Source organism: Lepidochelys kempii, chromosome 6, assembly GCF_965140265.1.
Source record: "Lepidochelys kempii isolate rLepKem1 chromosome 6, rLepKem1.hap2, whole genome shotgun sequence".
Classification (NCBI taxonomy): domain Eukaryota; kingdom Metazoa; phylum Chordata; order Testudines; family Cheloniidae; genus Lepidochelys; species Lepidochelys kempii.
Genome location: NC_133261.1, coordinates 26,601,744 through 26,623,617, shown reverse-complemented (window position 1 = coordinate 26,623,617; position 21,874 = coordinate 26,601,744). Strand labels below are relative to the sequence as shown.

At 49.1% G+C, this 21,874-nt stretch overlaps 1 protein-coding gene across 1 annotated transcript in view; it reads left to right on the top strand.

The window, feature by feature from the left end:
* The first annotated feature begins 333 nt into the window (after nt 1–333).
* DUSP8 (dual specificity phosphatase 8) overlaps nt 334–21,874 on the top strand; it is an 83,152-nt gene continuing 61,611 nt past the window's right edge. Inside the window, exons 1-2 of the mRNA XM_073347225.1 lie at nt 334–629; nt 19,400–19,778. Coding sequence (XP_073203326.1) covers nt 19,548–19,778 — 231 coding nt within the window. The 5' untranslated portion in view covers nt 334–629; nt 19,400–19,547. The remainder of the gene's footprint in view (nt 630–19,399; nt 19,779–21,874) is intronic.

Here is a 21,874-nt window from a genome sequence, read left to right as displayed (position 1 = left end):
GCTGCCTAGAACTCCCTGCACCGCTCTCCCATCTCCTTCAGTGGATGGTAAGACAGTGCATTCCCCTTTTAAGAGCTTACAGCCTCGGAAGGAATAAATAAAAGGAAAAGAAAAAAAAACTAGGCCATTACCCCTTTTAAACTGCAGCTCTGCCTGCCTGTCTCCCTTTAATCTGCACCCAAAGCTCCAGGATCAGAGGCTGACGTCACCCTGCCCCTGAGCCTCCCTCTCTGATTGGCTGGGGGTGACGTCAGGTGCTTTTTTTTCAAGGCATGACCTCATCCTCAGTTCATTTTTAGTTCTAAAGTGCAACCTTCTGTCTTCCTGGATCCCTTCAGCCCTGTTAATGCTTATCTGTGCCATCCACCCTCACCACCCCCTCCGTGCAGGGACATGCCTGCCCTTCACTTACTGGACTAGTATTCTGTCTACATTTCAGTGTGGGGGCCTGCATGTGTTTGCAAGAGGCTAGAACTTGCATCATCAGCACTGGCACCAGCCTTGCAGGGCTTCTCCTTTGATCATCCTGTAATTGCGTTTAATTATCCTGACGAATGTGCAGAAATTTGCAATCAGCTGGAGAACCTCAGGAGCTCTGATTCCCCCGGCTGCAGAGGAAGTACGGGAGGGTAAGTGTTTATAATGTAAGGGAAGAAGAAGGGGGTGGCCTAGGGTTTTTAATCATGCTTTGTATTTGAGTGACCTGCAGATTTCTGCAATAGATCCTAGGGGCTGGAGCTGGGGACGAAAGTCTGTTGCAGAGGTGTATTTTCATATAGCTGCGTACTGCATCTTCCTGAGCCTGACACCAATTATCTATAATGCAACACAGAGATACGCTGTGCGTTTGTATTTACATGCGGGGTAGGATCCCGAAGATGCAGTAAGGGGTGCATGAATTGGTGATTACAAGGCATGCGTTGGAGGGAATGGTTGGAGATGTAACTGAGTGTGTGGTGTTATTACCCAGAGCTGATAGACGTTTTAAAACCATTGTTATTTTGCAAAACGGGCTGGAAACTCACCTTGCGCACGTTCACACACATAAAAACCAAATCCCGTGCTGGGTGATATAATGCATGCAGCTGCTGACAGGGAACTGCATGCTTATTACAGCCTGCTTATTTAGATAGGAGTTTAAACGAAATCCTGCTCATGCTGGGTGCAAAGAAAATGACATGACCCTCCCGCGTGAACTAAAGGCATGTGTGCGGCGGGGGCGGCTGCAGAGTGGGGGGACCCTATGTTTGCGGTTTGCTAGTCTAAAGCCGTGGGGTGTGAGGGAAGATCTGGGAAAGAGCCGGGCTCCAATGGGCTCAGGCTCAACGTTTGGGAGGCTGCTGGTGTTAACAGCCCTGCGCTTTCCCAACGGTGCAGGAGTTTGGTGTGTCGCCTTATGCCCTTGGCGTTTCAAGGAACCCAAGACCAGGGGCGTGTGGTCAGCAGGAGGGGGGGTTTGCAGTGCTTCCCTGCCATTGCTCGAAGGCAGCTGCTAGTGATCAAGGAGTTAAGCTTGCCACTTGAAACGATTCCCCCGCATTAGCACGGATGGAGCATAAGCTTGCAAGCATGCGGGTGTTTGTGCAGTGATTCAGCACTGCAATGTCCCGAAGAGTTTAGATGAAAGATTCTTGGGTTTTTTGCTTATTGGTTAATAAAACCCCTTTAATGCTTGGTCAATACTTAAAAGCTGACGTCAGGGCTTCAGCCTACATGAGGGGAGATGCAGGGCTGTAATTTGTGGTTTTTGTTGTAAGGAAGGAGGTGCTGCAGCACTGTTTTCTGTTAAAGACGTTTGGATTTGCTGGGTGCCGATGATGATGCATGTTTATTATTTGTATTGTGGTAGGGCCTAAGTGGGATCCGGGCCCAATTGTCCTTGGGGGTGTGAACATACAGGACAAAAATAAGATGTTCCCCGTCCCAAAGAGCTTACAATCAGAAATACACTGCAGGCTTGTCGCCGCGAAGAGGTTTCGGGCAGGTAGACAGAGTGATAAGTGAATGAGGCTTTGTTAGGCACATAAAACCAATGAGGTCTTAAATTCAGAATACTAAAGATTTTGATTGGCCATCTGATGCACTTTTGCCCCTGAATAACAGGTGAGGTCACTCCTGCAATGAGTTTCAGTATCTGTTGACTTACTTTGGCCTTAGTTACTTTCATATAAGGCAAAAGCCTTGGGGGCATGGCTGTCTACAAATTAAAACAAGCCCTGCCGATAAACGCAGTAGCTCCCACTTAAAAGCTTGGCCTTGTCAACCCCAGAAAGGGTTTCTTGTTGCAGCTGTAGTCCTCCTCGTCCAGATGCAGCTTATACCAGCAAAGGAGTTTTTGCTGGTATGGGTTATACCGTACCCTGCATAAAATAAGCTGTACTGGCAAACTTAGACTGGAAGCCCTTTGGAGTAGAGACTGCCTGCTTTTGTGCTGTGTTAATACAGGTACGATGTTAATACAAGTAATTCATAGGATTTTTTTTTGCCAGTGTAACTGCATCTAGGGCTTTTGCTGGTATGGTTATGTTGGTTGGGGGTGTGATTATTTTTTCACACCCCTACAGAGGCAACCTATGTTGGTAAAACTTTCTAGCGTACACCTGGCTTCAGTCTACACTTGAATTTTGTCCTAAAGTTAACGCCGGGTGGCTAATGTTGGTAAAGTGTAGTCTGGACACTCCACCGGATGTTTGTTCTAAGGCACCGACGCCGAACGCTGGTAGACTTTAACCCCCTGCACTTATCGCATCTGACGGGCTTGTCTACACTGGCGCCTTGCAGCACTGCAACTTTCTGGCTCAGCGGTGTGAAAAAACACCCCCCTCCCCCCGAGCGCGGCAAGTTTCAGCCCTGTGAAGTGCCAGTGGAGACAGTGCACCAGCCCTGGGAGCCGCGCTCCCTGCTCTGGGAGCTATTCCCCTCACGGAGGTGGGGTTTTTTGTGCTATGCCACGACTGCACAAGCCGTGGCAGTTAACTAACTATAGTCAACACTAACATCGTGCCTTTAAATCCTAGCCTACACAAGGCCTTAAGTCTGTACATAAGCAGCCAGATTTTTCAAAAGCACTCAGCAAAGGGAGCCGCTAGGTGCTGAGCACACCTGGAAATGTGGCCCTTAATACTTATTTACACAGCACCCAAGAAAGGGTGCTAGGTACCCTGCAGACAAATAAAGCTTGGTGCTTGCCTTGAGAGAGTTTATAATCTACCTTTAGACACCCCACACAGCTACTGATAATAAAATACAATCAGCGTTAGGGTGAGACTTCTTAGTCATCCATCTCCCTTATTCCCAAACTACCTCTCAATAAATTTGAGAGTCCTAGATCTAAAAACCAAACAAACCCCTGGGAGACTGAACATATTCCTCCCCGCAAACTGAAGAAGCTTGTCTTGATATGAGTGGGAAGGAGCAATGTTCCACCTCATTTCCACCCCATCAACAGACTGTACACATATGGCTTGGTTATAGGTGGCACCCTCTGGGTTTTTTAGAAGGCTGTTTGAGCCAGATCCTCAGCTGCTGTAAAGCTGGGTAGCACCATTGAAGTTTGGTTTCAAAAGTGGGGAGTGGGCTGTGTTAAGGAGCATGTGATAAAGGAGCAGATCTGTAAGGAACTAAAGATCCTGAATGAAACTTGGAAAAAGGCAATAGTATTCTGGCTCTCGGTGCTTTTGATTTATGACATCCACTCCTAGGGCACCTGTCACTATTGTATTTGAACAGCTATTGGAAACTGAAACCTATTGAGAAGGAGGAGGTGACTGAGTAAGGGAGCTAGTAAATAATAGCTTATGCTGATGAGGGGTGTGGCGGTGGTGGATGAAAATATTCTAAAGCCTTTGTAGATCTTTTATCCTTGGCAGTGAGTTTAATGGCAACAGTAAAAGGTGATAGCAAGAATCAACAGCAATGAGAGGTTTTCTCGCTTCCTTTCTGTTTAGCAAAATGCTGCACACAAAATGCCCAGGTGTATTAATGGCTTTGAAACTGCAGAGTGCAAAACCTTTGTAGTGATTGCCTTTAATATTGGGAAGAAGTATGCATTGATTGAAAATGCTTTTTGCATCCTAATGGCTGCTGGGTTTTAAAACCTGTTTTTCAAGCTCTGAATTTCTTCTAAAATGCACCTGTCACGCCTGATGCAAAGTGAGAAGAGATGCCTGACCTAATCAAGCAGCGTGGGGAAGGGAGGTGAACAGGCCAAGATAATTCATCTGATAAGAAACTAAATTAGCTCTTCCTTAGAGATTTTCTCAGGCAGGCCTGGGAAGTGCCGTGTATTTAGGAATGTGGTAGTAATTTATTTTAGAACAGTGGTTTTCAACCTGTAGATCACAGACCCCTCGGGGTCCGCAGACTATGCCTAAGATTTCCAAAAGGGGTCCCTCCATTTGAAATTGTTTAGGGGACCACAAATGAAAAAAGGTTGAAAACCACAGGCTTACAGAGCATCTACATTGCAAAAGACAGAGTACCCAGGCACTGTGTGATGATACGGTAACATCACGTCTCTGTCCTAACACCGCTTGTTTCTCCATGGGTGGACAGAGCTAGAGTTGGGGTTGGGTTGCATAACATATTTATAACCTAGTGCAGCAGTCCCACGCATGCAGGCAAGACCAGATGCTCAGGCCCAATTGTACTGTAATAACATAGCACACCGGCATAGTAAACATTATGGTACTAATGGTCACGGAAGTTAGAATGCTTTTCCGAGTGCGCTTCTAACATGGCTTTGTCCTGTCCACATGCTCGAACCACATTAGACGCTAGTTTGGCTGCAGTGCAATGTAACCTTGGCTTTTTTGTTTAAACCTGGCTGGCAAAGCCATTATAGAGCATGCGGGGGCATTATTGAGCCATGGCTGAAGCACACAGTTTTGTCACCAATTCTTTTATTTAACATACAGTTTTGCAAGGGCCAACAGCTTATCCCGTTCTGCTCCAGGAACTGTGTATAGGAGTTCACCTCCTGTGGAAAGTGCTGCCAATGAGGGTTCTCTGGCTTTCAAACCTCCAAGCCCCATGTGGATGAGAGGGACCTAAACCAAACATAAGGACTTGTCTACTTGGCGAAATTGATCAGCATGGCTATAGCAGAATAAGTGATTCTGGTATAGCTATGCCACAACGTCCCTGCCTAGACAATCCCTAAGAGAAGAAGTAGTCTGAACTAATGTGAGGTTCCCTTCTTTATCGCATATGAAGTTTTCTACAATCTCACTTGCAAGACTTTGCATTTGTGAGTCACAGTTGTCAGAAGTGACCAGAGGCTTTGGGTGCCCAACTTGAGATGTCTTGAAGGGGCCTGATATTTCAGAAAGTGTGAGTATCTGTTCTTTCAAACTCTGGTCCTATGAAGGTTCCCCAAATTGGGTTAGGGGGTCCAGAACCACTAGTCAGTTCTGAAAATCTTGCCCCATTATGTCAACAGTCTTACAAAAATAAACAGCAAGAGCTGATGTTAGGATTAATGCTAGGGTTGTGTGGCATGGAAGTGAAATTGGGTCTGAAACAAGTAACAGAGACTTTATCGACCCTAGCACTTTTGTCGGTCGGGGGTGTTTGAAAAAAACACACCCCCAACCGATATAAGTTACACCAACAAAAGCGCCGGTGTGGACAGTGCTATGTCAGCAGGAGAGCGTCTCCCGCTGGCACAGACCGGCTACACAGGAGACCTTACAATGACGCAGCAGCAACGGTACAGCTGTGCCACTGTAAGGTCCATAGCGTAGACGTAGCCATAGTGTGTTAGTTACCCGGCTGATGCTGGAAGCATTTCCTTGACACCCTCTTTGTTTCCTGTTCCCACTCCCATTGCATGTCTTCTTTCAAGTGCTCCCTAGGCTCAAAATGCCCAGATGGTTCCTGTTTGCCAAGCCACTACCCTCTCCACACTCACATCCTTGCTATGTATTCGCTTCCTCCAGGTTACCTACCAGGAGAAGTTTGGGTCATACCCAGCCCATACTTACGTGGCCATCAAAATGTGCACATGCCTAACCTAGGGATGCTGGGCTCTGATTGTAACTCATCTTTCCTCACCTTAGAGTGTGTGTGTGTTCACTCGTCTCATCTAAAATAAACCTATCCATTCCTTGGGGCTGGGACCTTTTGTTCTTTTGGAACGCCTGTAGAGCACTTTGGGGTCCTGTAACAGTAATTGGCAGGAGGAATTCTCTCCATTTCCAAGTGATGAGCTCAAGGGATTTACATCCTGAGTTCTAAAAGTAAAAAGGAAGTTGCGGAAAGACTATAAACTCTCATGTTAGGGCATAAGCAATCTCCAGCTGGAGGTTAGAAGGCAACTTTAGTGTAGGAACAGATTATTCCACAATTGCCTACTGCAGCGTTTCTTCTACCCTCCCCAGAAGCACCTGGTCTTGGCCAGTGTCAGCGATAGGGTACTGGATTAGATAAACCACTGATCTGATCCAATAAGAGCGCCCTACTGGAACTCTTGACATCTGCCCTCCTTCCCAGCACTTGCCCCTAAGCCTTGCTGGTGACCTTACCAAATCTTTCCTTTTAACCTCCGGCTGGCAGTGAGAGTCATCTGGCTAGTAGGGTTGTGACATGCCTACATCCACTGTTTATAATAAATCTTTAAAAAAACGAATTCTTTGAGGAATATTGCTGCTGCAAAAAGTTAGCAAATTATATTTCAACTGCGGTTACAGAGGCTCTGGCAGAAATTGTGGTGAAACTTATACCAAGCTTTCAATCTGTTTATCCAAGGGCTTGTGGTCCCTGTGTCAAGGCGAGTGAAACAAGAATGCATGTAAGTCTGGGATTTCATAAGCTGCTCAACTCCCATTGACTTCCAAACCGTCTTAGATAGCTCTTATACTTTACAGCTGAAGTGAAGAGGGTCTACTGGTCTCTAGAGCAGTCTAATAAATAAATAAACAAAGGAGGGAAAATCAGTGGATGGGCTGGATTTGAGCAGTCCTTGTTTCTGAACTTCTTATTAATATGATTTGTTTTCTTTGAGTTGTAGCTGGAGTGTGTATTTAGTCCAACTTCATTTGTCTTGGCCAGCAGCCCTCCTTGGAATACAGTTGTCCGCATGCTGAACCCCCAAGCTGTTGGGTCAAGAGATGGTTTAGAGATGGTGCCAGCATGCTGACTTCAGGCCACTAAACTAATGCGTGAAAATTATACGTACATGGAAACCCAAAACGCTTCGCTTGTTTTTCTTTGTTCAACTTTCCCCACCTCGATTGTGAGGACGGGGTTGCACTCACCTGGCTAATGCCTAGCAAAGTTCAGGCACATGCTGTGGACCTGGTCTTGTTTCCATTGACTTCAGCGGGGCCACGACTGAGTCCTATATAGTAGCCTCCCACAGCTCTGCCAGTCCACCTTGGCTGAGACCCAGACCTTGAGCACAATCTCTGTTATGCCAAAATGGACTGAGTTCTCCTTTACTTGTTGCCTGCACACGGATACTGTGCAGATCCTGGTGGAATGCAGCTGCACAGCCAAATGGTCGAAAGGAGCTTGGGACCCTGGTGTCGACCTGTTTAGGCCCAAAAATTGTTACACATTGTTGAGTGGAAGGCAGGAAAAGGGCAGAATAACTGCCGAATCCTAAGTTACGCTGAATATCCCACAAAACCGATACATCCCGTTAGATGGCTGCATCTGGTTGCAGATTGTGCAGAACCTCACTGAATGTACATTCTCACAAAGCAGTTGTGCTGTACCATTAAATGCAGGTGGAGGTGGGTTTTCTGTTCGCTCGCTAAACAGTGACGCGTGTAATTTCATGTCTCTTTGTATTTTGGCTGCCTTTGTTTGCTTTCTCAATTTCCATGTGTCTGGTGCCAGCGCAATCCTTCCCCAGTCAGTAATTGACACAAAAGTGGGCTTGAGCTATGGCTAAATTCGGAAGGACTCTGGTAGAGAAGTGGGGAGGAGAGAGAACTGATCTTATTGGGGCGGCAGCAACGGGTCCGAAAGGATAAAACTTCAAAAATGCTTTTCATTACGCTGAAGCACTGATGTTGGAACTGGCCAGATCATGATGTAGAATCAGGTCACTCTTCTATTGCTCACCTTGTTATCTGAAACAATATGGCAAAATCTTGTGTGCCTTGAAAAGTAAACACCCCCTGGAATTGGGAGGGGAGAATAGAGGTGTGTAGCCCCGTCCTTTTTTTGTAGGTGAACTGGTTAATGAATGAAACACATTTTGCCAGTTATTACACTAATGGCTCCTCAGGAGATGGTCTGTCCTGGAAAATGTGCAATATCTAGCCCCCCTTTCAATGGGGCAAACAATGAGATTTCTTATTCAGGAAAGAGAGCCTGCATGACAACAGCAAGTCCTGACTGTATGTGGCCACTGTCCATAAATTGGTCTGGGTTGGACAGGAGAGATGGAAGAGATGAGAAGTCACTTGGTTTGATCTCATGACTTGAGTCACCAAACAAAACCACCCTATAATAAATTACAAGCCCTAAGCGAAAAGGTGAGAGCAGGATATCGTTGCATACCAGATGTTCCTCGTCCTACCTGGTGTATTCTTCTAGATATAGATGAGCCACTCAAAATCTAGGAGTGGTGGCTTCCTTTTGTGGCTCTGATAGGAGGGTAGAGCCTGAAATGACAAGTACTAGATTGTTCCCCTGCATTGGGGTAAACTTTCTTTTGGTCTACAAGGAGTTGGGCAGGATGTAAACACAGCCAAACTTCTTATATGTGACGAGGTTTGTGGATCTGCAATCCCTTGGAAGGTTAGTGTAGCATCTTTATTGGAGTTGAGTTTAACTTCTGGATTTTATGATGCCTAGAAATGGAGGGCCAGATCCTCAGATGACATAAAATGGTGAAACTCCCTTGACTTCTGTGCTGACTTACACTAGCAGAGAACCCAAGCTGAAGTCCATTCATATGCCAGAGTTTGCAATGGGTGTCATTAGAAACTGTGTAAGACCTTTCAGGGAGCAAGGCTGTTAAACTGTTGTTTCTGCTAAACCGTGGATTCAATTTTTATCTTTTTCCTCATAAACTTGAGGAGCTAATGACGCTGTACAGTGCAAATGGGCTACATGTATCACTGCACCTCGGTCTTAACCTGCTGCACTCCCCTCTCTTTTTTCCAGTCCCCAGGTTCACCAGTGACTGTCACTCATTCTGAATAGCTCTGATTTAGACAATGTACATTTGGGACTTGGTGGAGACCCCCAAACTCATCTCACCTGTTCTTCTGTGGTGAAATGGTGAGGCATTTACTCACCTACATCACACAACCCTGAAAAGCTTCCATCTTCGACTCCTGCAGCTCAATCTTGTGCATCACTACCTCTCATACAATAACATTGTGGGGAATATTCTTAGGAACAACTATGAACAGAACTTTGTGCTTTTTTTCCCCAGGAGGCAGAAAATTTATCCAGTGTATGTTTAGGGTGTCCAGGACCCCTGAACAAAGAGAAGTAGGCCAGTCCCATCACAATACATCAAACCATTCCCATTGTGACATGGTGATCAAGCCATTGAAACCCTCCAAGATGCCCTGAGCCTGGGCAAGGACAATTGTGGTTAAAACATGGCGGCTGGTCATGGCAAACCCTAGGGTCTCTGCTGTCACATGTTTTAAACATGAGTGTCCTGTTCACACGAAGGGCTTTTCCCATTCTAGACAGTGCAAGATCATGACTTCTTTTATGGCCACACGTGGGAAGGGGTATGTTATCTAGGCCCCCACTAAATACCCTGTTCTCCCTGCAGCAGCTGATCCCGCACCCTTCTGATTTCAATGTGTACACCACATTGGCCACTAAGGGGCACACATGGAAGATGTTCTTATAGCCTGTCTAGAGAGGGTTCATCCTCCTCCTCCTCCTGTTGCTCCCCTTGTCTGCTCAGTGGTATCTGACAATTATGACTGTCTGCAGCTGAGCTGATCTTGAGGTGCTTGAGGCAAGCCTGCGATAGTCCATAAAAACCCCAGTCTCAGACCAAAAGCCTGCACCTATGCAAGTATGTGCCAGAGTTTTTGGTCGGCCTCCGTGCCACTTCTTTATGGTACTTGATGCACCATTCATCACATTGAGCAGATTAGGACTCCTTAGTGCATGTAACATCCTATGATGAGAAATACCTTTGTGCCTTTGGACTTAGGGGCTCAATTAGACTCTTACAGAAAACCCAGTGTCCAAGAATGCAAATGTGTGTTGACCGTTTGGTGGTTCTTGGTGCACAATTCAAACCTTAGAAGTACAGATGTAGATGGACCATGATCCATTTGCAGCATAGAGTGGCATACGTAAAGCCTAGGAGGTTTCTGTTTCCCACCATGAGTTCCTGCCAGCATTAAAACACCAGAAAGAAATCATTATAAGACTTGGGGGTGGGAATTAAACTATAAAACAAGAAGAAATGCAGCAGCATAGAGGGGAGGCGGGGGGGGGGGGGAGGTAAGAGATCCAGCCAGCAGCTGGGCCTGTGTATGTTCAAGAGATGCGCCAACTGCCACTGAGCTGCCGTGCTGGGCCAAAATTGGAAGCTCCCCTTCCAGACTTCTTAAGGTGTTCTGAGATTTGTTTGCACAGATGGTGTGCTGCAGTGAGAGCACTATAACTTGTGCTTGGCCTTGGTCTTAAGGTGCGGGAGGTCAGGCAGTACAAAGGACCAAGTGAGAGAGAGTCTCAAGTGAGAGAGAGTGTGGTGGTTTCTCCTTTCTTTATTGGTTCCTCTGCCCCTCTGTGTATCTGTCTGTTTCCTGGGAGAATCCTCTCCAAGGTTAGGTAGGGCATTGGACTGTGAGACAGATCTCTCTCTTCTTTCCCCAGATCTCTCTCTGATCTGTAGTGTGACCTTGGGCAGGTTGCCTTACCCCCCCACCCTTTGTCTGATCTGATCTATTTTGATTGTAAGCTCTTGTGTTATATATAGTACAGTGCTTAGCACTATGAGGCCCTGAGCTGGGCTGGGGTCTCTAGGTCCCACTGTAGTAACTACATATCCCTGTATGAGGATTTGCTCTCTGGTAGATATCCTAATTTTTGAGGTGGAAAGGCAATTCCCGTCCGTCAGGCTTCTTTTTGGTTTTGTTTTGTTTTGTTTTTTTGAGGGATCTGTCCCTTATGCAACCTTGAGGCAAGTCATTTTATCTTGTTGGGAAAATAAAATATCATCTGTGGGTTTCTAATGGCCATTTGTTTTCATTACCCACCTGTCCCTTGAAGAGGCTAAGTGGATTTTTGTGCTTGAGCTGACAAATCTTGGTGACGGTGTTTCAAGGTTCCGCTAATGAGGATCCTCACCAGGGATATGTTAACTAAAATGCCTCTCCCCTTCTGAGGGGAGATTCCCTGAAGTGATGCTGAATCCCTTTTTAAAGGGCATCGCAAGTTGGCTGCTGACAAATCTCCAAGGGCCATCCTAAGCAGTGGCACTTGACGCTGCCTCCTCCGATCACCACCTCATAGTCCTAACGTGCCCCATCCTAGCTGCGTGTTTGGGTGTCTTTCTCGGAAGCTGCAGCTGCCATTTAACCTAGGTTGTACGTGTTTAGCCTCGGTAGCAAAAAGGGAAACTGCAGATAGGCAAAGGCTGTAGGCTGGTGTGTGACGAAGGGGGTGGAAGCAGCCTGTAGTCCTCTCTGTGAGTTCAAGTCTGAGTCAGGGCATTCCTTTCTCTTTCGCTCCCCCCTGACCCAAGCAGATTTTTAGGCTGGTTGGAGTTGCCCAGGCAGTGCCAGTGCAGTTAAGACAGGGCCAAGGCTCCTGCTGCTTGCTGGGTGCCTTCACTGCAGAGAAACCCAGTTCATGTCTCCGTGGGGCTTGAGATGCAGCTGTTGCCTGGCAGCTACATGGTTGCTGTGGAAACCAGAGGTGCTAACTTGTTAATGAGCCCCATATCTCTGGTTGCTGCTGCAAAATACTAATAATTAGTAATAGTCCCATGATTTAGGGATCCCTCATGTAGTGTGAGCTGGCAGAGGGGGTTTTCTAAGTGCCTAAGTACTAGGAGGGATGGGGGTGGGGGTGGGGGGGGCGATTCTTGGCAACTCTGCCAGAATTTACATCTTAATAAGCACCTGGAGAGCTCTGAAGCTTAAACACTCCTGCCAGTGTTTCAGGCCATAAGCTGACAGTTACTTTCTCAGCAATCCTTCCGGCAGATAATCTCCTGCCTTCCCCAATGGCTGAGCCAAGAATTACTGACAAGTTCTGTCAACACCTGCCCTGTGTGCACCTTGAGAGGCTGCGTAGCCCAGTGGGTGGGCACGGTGCTGGCCAGAGGGTGAAAAGACTTGAGTTCTGCCACTGTGTGATAGGCAAATTGCTTGAGCTCTCGGTGCTTCAGCTTTCCCAACAGGGATAATGATGCTTTCCTCTCATTGTAAAGCACTTTGAGGTCATGGATGGAAAGAACTAGGTGGTATTCTCCTTGCCCCTTTGCTTCTTTGTGTCAAGATGTGCACTGACCGTGTTTGATGGGGAAAACTATTTGCTCCATCACTTGTTTTCTGTCTAGTCCACCCAGTGCAGGGCTGTCCCCTATGTATATTCTCCAGTATTCACTCAGCGCTATATCCAGGCTGGAGTTATCTGCTTTTGCTGCTTCTGCCCAAGCTAACCTCTTTTAAAGTCATGTCCAATGTTTAGGCTTGATCCTGTCCATTTCAAAGTCAATGTGAGTTTTGCTTTTGATGGGAGTACAGTCGGACCCTGAGTTGTCAACAGTCTCTGGCGTTTCAGTATGGTTCTCCAGCAAGGGAGACCTCCGGTAGAAGGTAGAAAGCAGCGTGTGGATGAGCCCTTTCCATTGATGGCCCTTGTGCTTGCTACTGGCTGGGAAGGGGGAAGAGAAAATAGAGGGAGAAACACGAGCTAGTCGTTGGCCTTGCGAGGGAAAAGTTAACCTTCTATCCGATTGTTTCCGTTTCTCTGAGCCTTGGCTGCTTCCATCTATATTTAGGACGGGAAAAACAAAGGGGAGCAGAAAACACCAGGGAAGGGAGCAGGAGTAGATGGGGAGAGCAGGAACAAAAGGGCCAGAAACAGGCTGAGGCATGAACAGTGTTGAACCCACTGCTTCTTGCAGCGCAGTTGACTTGCCAAAGGTAGCAAGAGGGGCGGTTCCTGAGTTAGACCAGTGTACTGCAGGGAAGAGCCATCACGGAGGCACAAGTGCTAGCACAAAGCAATGTGGTGACCTGAAATTGGCTACCTGGGGCCTGGCTAATGGTAGCTACACCAGCACATCTGCAGAGGTCCCTTCATTAACACCCCCCAGCGTGAGACCCTCTGCAGGAGCCAGCTCAGCACCCTTCCTAGGCACACGTCCCCAGTAGGAGGTCTAGTGCAGGGAGCATTCTGAGGCAGCCAAGGGGAGGGGGGTGAAGTATTGAGGGCAGGAGCGGGGGTGGACAGGACATTGCTATACCAAGTTGGTTCTTTTTTGTGCTGCTGCAATTGCCCATTGGTGCCTAATTGCAGCCAGGGCGCAAGATAGGGCGGACCTGAGAGGCTGAGCGCTGTCTCTGCAATGGCACAGGGATGAATTCAGGCTCTGTTCTTCTCCAGAGCTTCCTATGTGCTTTCCTAGCCTGCCAAAACAGGTGCACATCTGGGGCGCATGAACCTTTGCCTGGCTTCTCTAAGTGTGTAGAACTGTGTGTGTGGAACAGGTGCCGTGCTTTATTATACGCAGGGGGGCATGAGATGTTGATACTCCCATTGTGGGGAAATAATCTGATTTGGATGTTGGGGCGGGGGCCAATACTGTCTGAATGGAGCTGGGTGTTGCTAATATTAAATACCTTCCCATGCATTCCTCCTCCTTGAAGAAATACCTGTGGGCCCTTTATGGTGGGGAGAAGGATTAGGACAGATGGCTGCCTGTTGGCCGTTGATCCTCACCCAACTCTATGTTCTGAAGGCCAGGTACCGCCACCTCTGGCATTCTTCAGGATTGCCCACAGCTCTCATCTTGAAGCTTCCTGGCTGGGTGCCTCCCCCAAGAAACCGCCTGTAATCTGTGAAAGGTGTTCTCAGGAGGGTCCTGCACCAGCAGCAGGAAAAAGAAGCATTCTGAGCCCTAAGGTAATAGAGGGGATATGAGGGCTGATGGGGGAGTTGGAGACCTGAATGGGCAGCAAAAAACCCTGGGCCTGATTCTCCATCCCCCTCTCCCCTCCCCCCCTCACTGGATATGGCCATTTGTGCACCTGAGCAAATGAGCACCCAAGGTTCAGGGCAGCACAATTCAGGCCCAGGGAGCTGAGTGTTTCCACGTTATTGCATAGAAATGTTTGGCCCCCACTTTGGGTTTACATTGAAGGACACGCCCTACTGCGTGTGGTTTAACTCCTGGTGCTGACCCCTGCGCAATTCTGCTGATGTGTATTTCAATGGAGTTGCATGCCAGGGACGAATCTGCCCCACTGTCTTGAGATGGGGGTGCGTGGGGAGCGTAATGCACACACCAAGCTGTCATTCAGTCCCTGAGCGGCAGCATGGTGCCTCCTGCTTTGCTGTCCCCATTCAGCTAAACTTGTGGCCCATCTCCTCATTACAGGCACTCCGGGGAGAGGTGGGATTAAAGGATTATGGTAATGTTCTTCAGGAATGCTCAAGAAGATTAAGGCAGCTTTAATAAACTGATAAGAGAGGGACACAGCGGTTGTTTCTGAAACCCAAATTTAGGTTTCAGGTTAACCTTTTCCCCTCCTTTGGAGCTTGTGGTCTCCTGTCATGGTGGTGAGGTAATGGGAGACCTCTCTGGATTTTGCTCAGCAGCATCTGCCATCCGTTCCTGCTTCTTCACTTTGACCCAGTTGGCAAGAAGGAAGAAGACACTTCCCTTATTTCTCCTCTCTGGGTATCTCCCCAGTTAACTTCATGTTAAAGTTGGTTTGTGCTCTTAAGATTATCTCTCAAACACAGCACTGCAGGGTGTCCGGTTCAGTGTCTTTCAGTGACTGTAGACCAAATAGCCTTCATTTACAAATAAAAATGTTTCTCTTCTAGCTGCCAGCCCTGCAAGCCAAGCCCAGCCTGTGATGTGAGAGTCAAGCTGGGCTCTGCTGACCTTACCTCCACTAGCTTTCCCTGCATCCCTCCCTCACAATGTCCTCCAATTGCTGTCCCCACTGGTTTTGGCAAGGTTGGGAGCAATAGCATCGAGCAGATAGCAGCAGCCATTGGTGTTTTTACCACGGGACACGCTCTCACTGTGGCTGCATAGTGTAGTGATAAAAGCACTGACCGCCCTTTCTGCTGCTTCCTGGTTGACTCCTGGAGCAGGAACTCTGTTCTTTGCGTGTACAGTGCCTAGTACAACGGGGCCTTGCTTGCTGATCGGGGTTCCTGGGTGTTTCTGTAAGGTGAATAACTAGTGCCAGCAGCTTATGTCTGTGCGAGCGCTGCTGCTGCTGTTACCATCCGTACAGCTGAACCAGGTGGTAGCAATGGTGGGAAGCTTGGGGATGGGGGAGACTAGTGAAGAGATGCAGCATTTTCTGGTTCCTGCATCCCCAGCAATAAAGATTCTGCAAGTGGAACTTAGTCTGATGTTCCAGCAGGACCAGACTTTAGCTCACTCTCCCTTAGCAGACCGCTGCCTCGTATGATGCTGGCTGGGGTGGGAGTGCACTAGAATAAACAACTCTCTTGGTGTCAAGGGATCAAGGGACTGAGCTGCTGGGCTATCCTTGCAGCCTTCATTTTGGAAGAACTAGTGTGTGGGGAGAGCACACCACCTATGTACACCAAAGTCCTCTCTGGGGCAGTGGGGGTTATAGGTTGGGCCTGGCTGCCTCTCCCTGCGCCATCTTCCCCACCATCTCTGGCTTTGTCCATCTAGATGCTTACTTGCCTGTCAGAATTGAACACTGCACAACCTCTTCCAAACAGGCTTTTCTTTGAGCAATTAGGAGATAAAGGGGCTGTTATCTTCCCCAGGCCCCTCTGATTGTGTTTGAAAACCCCAAAGCCACCCCATGTGCACAGTCCGGAGAGTGAGGGGAATGGATCCTATTATCTCCCTGGATAACAAGCTGTCTTTCTCCCCCTTTCCCGTCTCTGTTGTATCACCCTTCCATCCCACTCCAGCATTTCATACTTATCCCTCAGTCTGAACCTTCTCTCCACCTCTTTGTTTGTCTCTTTCTTCCAATTCCTATTTTTCCTGGCTGGAGTTTGGGGAATCAGAAGGGGAATTGGCAGCTTGTATCCCCCGATGGAGAGGGGACAGGAGCAGAGAGAGGGAGAGAAACATAGCAAAAGCCAGCTAATTTGCATCCTTTCTGATTGCCCATGCTCTATAGCCCAAGTGCAGTGGGGGGTCTCAGGCGAGGCTGTTACTGCATAATGAGGTGTGTCATATCACAGCAGGAGCCAGCCTTCCCTCCTCCTCCCTGCTCCCTCCAGGCCTCTTAATTAGAACTGTTTCAATTTTTGAAACCCTCCCTAAAAGAAAAAAATATCAGGAGGGAGGAGTGTGTGAATAGCAGTGGTGGGGAGGGACTGGGAGCTGACCACAGGAAGGGGTAGCTGAGCTCCGATTGGAATCCTTGTGCTGAGATATAAAGCGACACCAGCACACAATGGGGCAGGGGAATGTACGGGGACGATTGCACAAAGCTGTGAGAAGCTTTCTCTGCTGTAAGGGGGCCACAATCAGTTCCTGGTGGGTTTTAAGCTAAATTTAATATGGTGATGGGTGGTAGGGCTGGCTGTGGGTATGTGGCTTTTTGGTGTATCATTTCTATTCTGTCCCGAGGCTGGGAGCATGAATCTTGGCACTGGAGGTTTGGGGGTATAGATTCTAGTGCTTTGAGGTGTGGATCTTTCTGTGCCCAGAAGAGGGGATTTATTATTGTAGGGTTGCTCATCAGCAGGGCTAACAGAAGCCTTCCGATGCTGAATAAAGCCCCATGTTCTGAGGATTTATGTCCTCCTGGATGTTTGCTGTGTTCTCTAGAATCACTTACCTTTCAAAGAGCAGGATTTCTCTCTCCTCCTGGCTGAGGAAGGGCCTTCGCCATATAAATGGATGTGATATTGAGCTTGCACCCTTTGTCCTGTCTACTGAGATGGAAAGCTCCTTGGGGCAGAGATGCTCTCTCACCATATGTTTTTAGTACAGTGCCTCGCACGATGGGGCCCTGTTCTCGCTTGGGACAGCTGGAAGCTGCAGCTAACATGATACAAATAAACAGTAAAGACTGAAATAGCAGCAGCAGAATGATTTTTTTCCCCTCCTTTTGGCTTTAAGTGGGAGTTGACATCAAAGCTGGTTATTACTATTAAAATGATGGCAGAGTTAATGATTTGACTGCCAGGACTTAGATTGGAAGTCTACATGCTTCTCTTTGTGTGTCTGGACTCACGTACCAGTTGTCATTTGAAAGGCTCCTCTCTTGGGGTAATGCTATGCGTGGGAAAATGTGAATAGGCTGATGCTCTATAGATTTCCAGCTTGGGGCGTGCGGGAGAACATAACAACCCTTGCTCTGCCCTTTCTGAACTGGTGTGTGTGCGTGCGTGTGTGTGTGTGTGTGTGATCAGAATATGGAAATGCCTGAGAATGACCGGCATCCTTTGAGTGATTCAGATGCCTGCTACTATCTCTGCAACAAATCCTGGCTCCAAGGAAGTCAGTAGGTATATTTTTTTCAGAGTAGCAGCCGTGTTAGTCTGTATTCACAAAAAGAAAAGGAGTACTTGTGGCACCTTAGAGACTAACCAATTTATTTGAGCATGAGCTTTCATGAGCTACAGCTCACTTCATCGGATGCATGTATCTTGACATTGCCTGAACTGGTCCCTCTAGAAGTGGTGTTCACTTTTCCCAGCTCAGACACATTGGGCTGCCCTGGTATGGCCAGTGGGTTTTCTATACAGTGTGGTCGGCACTGTAATAACCTAGTTACTATTTATAAATGGCTCTCCTTGTGTCCTACAGTGATGCCTGACATTAAAACTGAAGAGGCCTGAACCTCTCCCCTGTGCCTGCCAGGCAGACATCCTGCAGATGTAAGCAGAATGCTCCCAGATGCTGAGCTCTGGGGCTTTGTATAGCACTTAGCAGTTCTACGGACGCTTCCATGGAGGATCTCTGAGCACGTCACGAACACAAATGAGCCCCTTTCCAAGACAGCCCTTGGGGAGAGTGAAGTATTATTCCCATTTTGCAAATGGGGAAACTGAAACACAGAACAGCTATGTGACCTGTCCAAGGTTACACAGCACACCAGAGCCAGGAATAATGTTCAGAGTCCAATATTTTTGGAAGCTGCTAATGATTTGTGGGTGCACAGAGTTTAGACATCTGAAAGGGCCCCATTTTTCAGCAGGTGTTGAGCGCCTACCTTCTAAAAAGGAGGCCCCTTTTAAGGCACCCAGAATAGCTAATCACTCTGGCGCAAGTGCTGGGTTCAAACCCCCTTGATCTCCCCAGTTAACTTTGTGTTAAAGTTTTCTGGACCGCTGCTTCTTCCAACCCAAGGGCCACAGGGCTTAGGTAATGCAAAAGCTGCTCCTGCTGTGTGCTGGCCTTTGGCTTATGCTGGCTGGTCACTGCAGGGGTGCTCCTGATGAGAGCTGGGCTGAATAACTTCATTTCCTTCGAGGAAGGGAGAGCACTTGCTGAGAACCCAGCACGCCCTGGCAGCCAGCTACAGGTTGGGGATGAGGGGGTCATGAGCTAGTCTTTACCAGTCCACGTCCATCTAACTTCTTCGTACTCTCACGGTGGTGGGGGCCCCGCGGCTGCTGCCCTTCACGTGGCACGGGCCCTGCCTCTGACAGTGTGCTTCAGTGAGCTGGCCTGGTGGGGGGACCACCGCCAGACTATCAGTGATCGGGAGAGCAGAAAGATTCTGGTTACGGCGCTTAACGAGACTGCCCCCCAATATGCTGAACCCTACTCCTTTGAGCCACCTCCTACCATACCCTCGACTGGTGGGGGAGAGGTGTGTGAGAGAGAGCGATTGAGGAGGAAGTTGTGTGTGTTTGTGAGGGGAGAAGCTGTTGTGTGGTGGTAAGGCAGGCTGTGAGAGGGAACAGGCCCTGAGGAGGGATACACTCAGGTAGGGAGGGGATGCAGCAGGTGTTGCAGAGACCTAGAAGACCAGCACTCTTGGCTCCATTCTGCAGTCTCCGTTTTCACCTTTGTGCCCAGCTGGCCGATCTGACAAGTAAATGTACCTTGACATTCCATGTAGAAAGTGCCACCGTCCACGCCAGGTTCTGTCCTTGGCTACCCTGGTGTAAATCAAAAGTAACCCCATTGGACTCAGCTTTTGGCCCATGTGGCTGAGATAGGTCTTGGCTCTTGGAAACTTGTTTCCAGGTGAATTCCCAGGGCTGCCTGTGCTGTCATAACACCTGACTCTGGGTTTCCCCTCTCCTCATTTCTCAACAGGTTCGGCACGATGACTTGGCTTCCTGGGCTTTAGCGGCGTGGCAAGATCAGGACAGGTGCTGCCCTGCTCGTGCTGTATCCTGCTCCCTCTTTCCTCTGGGAGATTGGTGCTGGCTTCCCTGCCCCTGGCCTTCCCTCCGGGCCTGTTATGGCCGGGGATAGACTCTCACACAAAGTGATGGATTCAAAGAAGCTGGCCAGTCTCCTGAGGAATGGGGCTAAGGGCACCTTGGTCATTGACAGCCGCTCCTTTGTGGAGTATAACTCCTGGCACATCCTCAGCTCTGTCAACATCTGCTGCTCCAAGCTGGTCAAGAGGCGGCTTCAGCAGGACAAAGTCTGCATCACGGAGCTCATCCAGCCAGCCTCCAAGATGAAGGTACTTAATCCGGCCCTTGCCTGCCTTTCCACTAGGGCTCCTCGCCTACCAGATAGGGGCCTGGCCTGAGAGGGCACATGACCGTCATATGGAGCAACAGGATGGAAGTGCCTGCTGCTAGCTCGCTCTTCTGCTCATTCCGGTCCCTTTGAGTGGAACCCAGCCGCTGCCCTCCGGCCCTGCCATCTCACTGAGGCAGAGCAGTTATGTTCCCGCCCCGCTCGCAGTGTCCACAGCCCACAGAGGTGTTGCCAAATAATGTGGCAAGGAGGGGGGTTGAGCCATTAAAGGAGGCTGCCCTTTCATGTTGCTCTACTGTCCCCTCGCCTGAGGTTGCCCTGGTGTGTCAGCCTTGGGCAAGGGGCATTGCATTAGAAAACCAGCCCCCAGAGCCCTCTCATAGCTAGTACTTAATCCCCACTTAAAACTCCTCCCTTCCCTCTTCCATCGCCAGCCGTCTTCAGGGACCAGTAATCCTCCCACCGTGGGACGCCGGTGCTCCTATCCAGTGGCATTGCTTTTTCTTGACTTATCCCCCTTGTTGGGCTGAGCCCCAAGTTTGGATCAGGCTCTGATTGCCCCCAGCTGTGTGGGTGCAGGCCCGCCTGGATTTAAAATGGCACTGATGCCCTGATGGTTGCTTCAGTGCTGGCAGGAGCAAGTCCTGCCCCCACCGGGTGGACTTTGCCAATCGGCTCAGAAGCACTGCTGCACGCAATCTCTGTTCGTCTCCTCGCTCCCCTGCAGCCAGTCAGCTGGCTGCTGCACTTACCCTTCTGTAAGCTCTCTTTGTTACATGACTCTAGTTTCTCGTGCACTGAATGGTGCAAACCTCATTTGTTTCTCTTAGCTCCTTGCCTGATGAACCGCCCCTGCAAAAGCAGCTGTGCAAAACCCACCTGCTAGCAGCTGTCCCCCTGGGAGTCCAGGGGCTAAGCGGGGGATAATCCTTTCAAGTGGGATTCGTGTCAATGAGAGCTAATTGCCTGCAGGGTAAACGGTAGGGGCAGGGCTGGGCTGCTGATGGGGCGCCATGCCATCGGGCTAAGGGGCAGGAGTGAGCCTCACCTCTGCCCACAACGAGGTGGTCCCTCCCACACTGGCTCTGTTGGTGGGGTTTAGTGCTGATCTTCCCCCTTCCACCCACAGAGGCATTCTGGGGCTTGGGGAAAATCCAAACCGATTGGGCCCCATTTGTTGCCTATTTACCCCTGATACTAATATGCCCATTTCTAAAGGGGGTGCCCTGGCCCCTTCCACCAGGGCCTGTTCCTGAGATCCGCAATTTCTCCCAGCTGCTGCTTGCCATGTCTGTGCTTCATGGGATCGGCTCCTTGCTCTGCCAGGCGTGGGGCTTATTGGACTGGGACCTCCAAGGCAGAGTTCACGCTGATGCAGCTCCTCAGGAGTAACGTGCCAGAGGCCCCCCCTAGGGATACATCCTCCTGCAGGGTGGCCCTGGCATTGGCTTAAACCAACATGCAGCTGGAAACCTGCCCGCACTGGGGGCACGTGATACCCTAGCAGCAGCAACTGCTCAGCCACCCGGTGCATCCCCTGTTCTCTCGCCCTCTGTCTGCAGGACTGCTCCCTCCCCATGCTTTGCATTAACCCAGGTGTATGCTGGGCGTTTAACAATAAGTTCTCTCCTGAGGCCTCTCTGTTTGTGGCTTGCTCCCTGCAGTTGCTCCTGCTTTTACTGTTCATTCTTCTCCTTTCTCTCCCCCCCCCCCGTTTTTTATGGCAAAGTGAGGGTAATTCAGGCGATTAATCAAATGCTAGACCCAGCTGGAGCCATCTGTGGCGTCCTCACACCCCCTCCCCATGCACGCGCGCACACGGGCTTCCTGATTGGCTGCCGGTGACATCACCCTGCCTGGATCAAGGAGGTTTGCACTGGGGGGGTGAGGTGGGGGAGCCTTGCCTCCAATCTGCTTTACTGATGCTTCAGGCCAGAGGATTGGAGGGGATTGCCGAGCATTCCTCCTGCACGGATTTAGCTGTTCTTAAATCCGCTGGTGAATAAGGCAGAATAAGCAGGTTTTACTAACTGGGAAAGAGAGAGAGAGAGAGGCGTATCCACTGTCCCCTGGGCT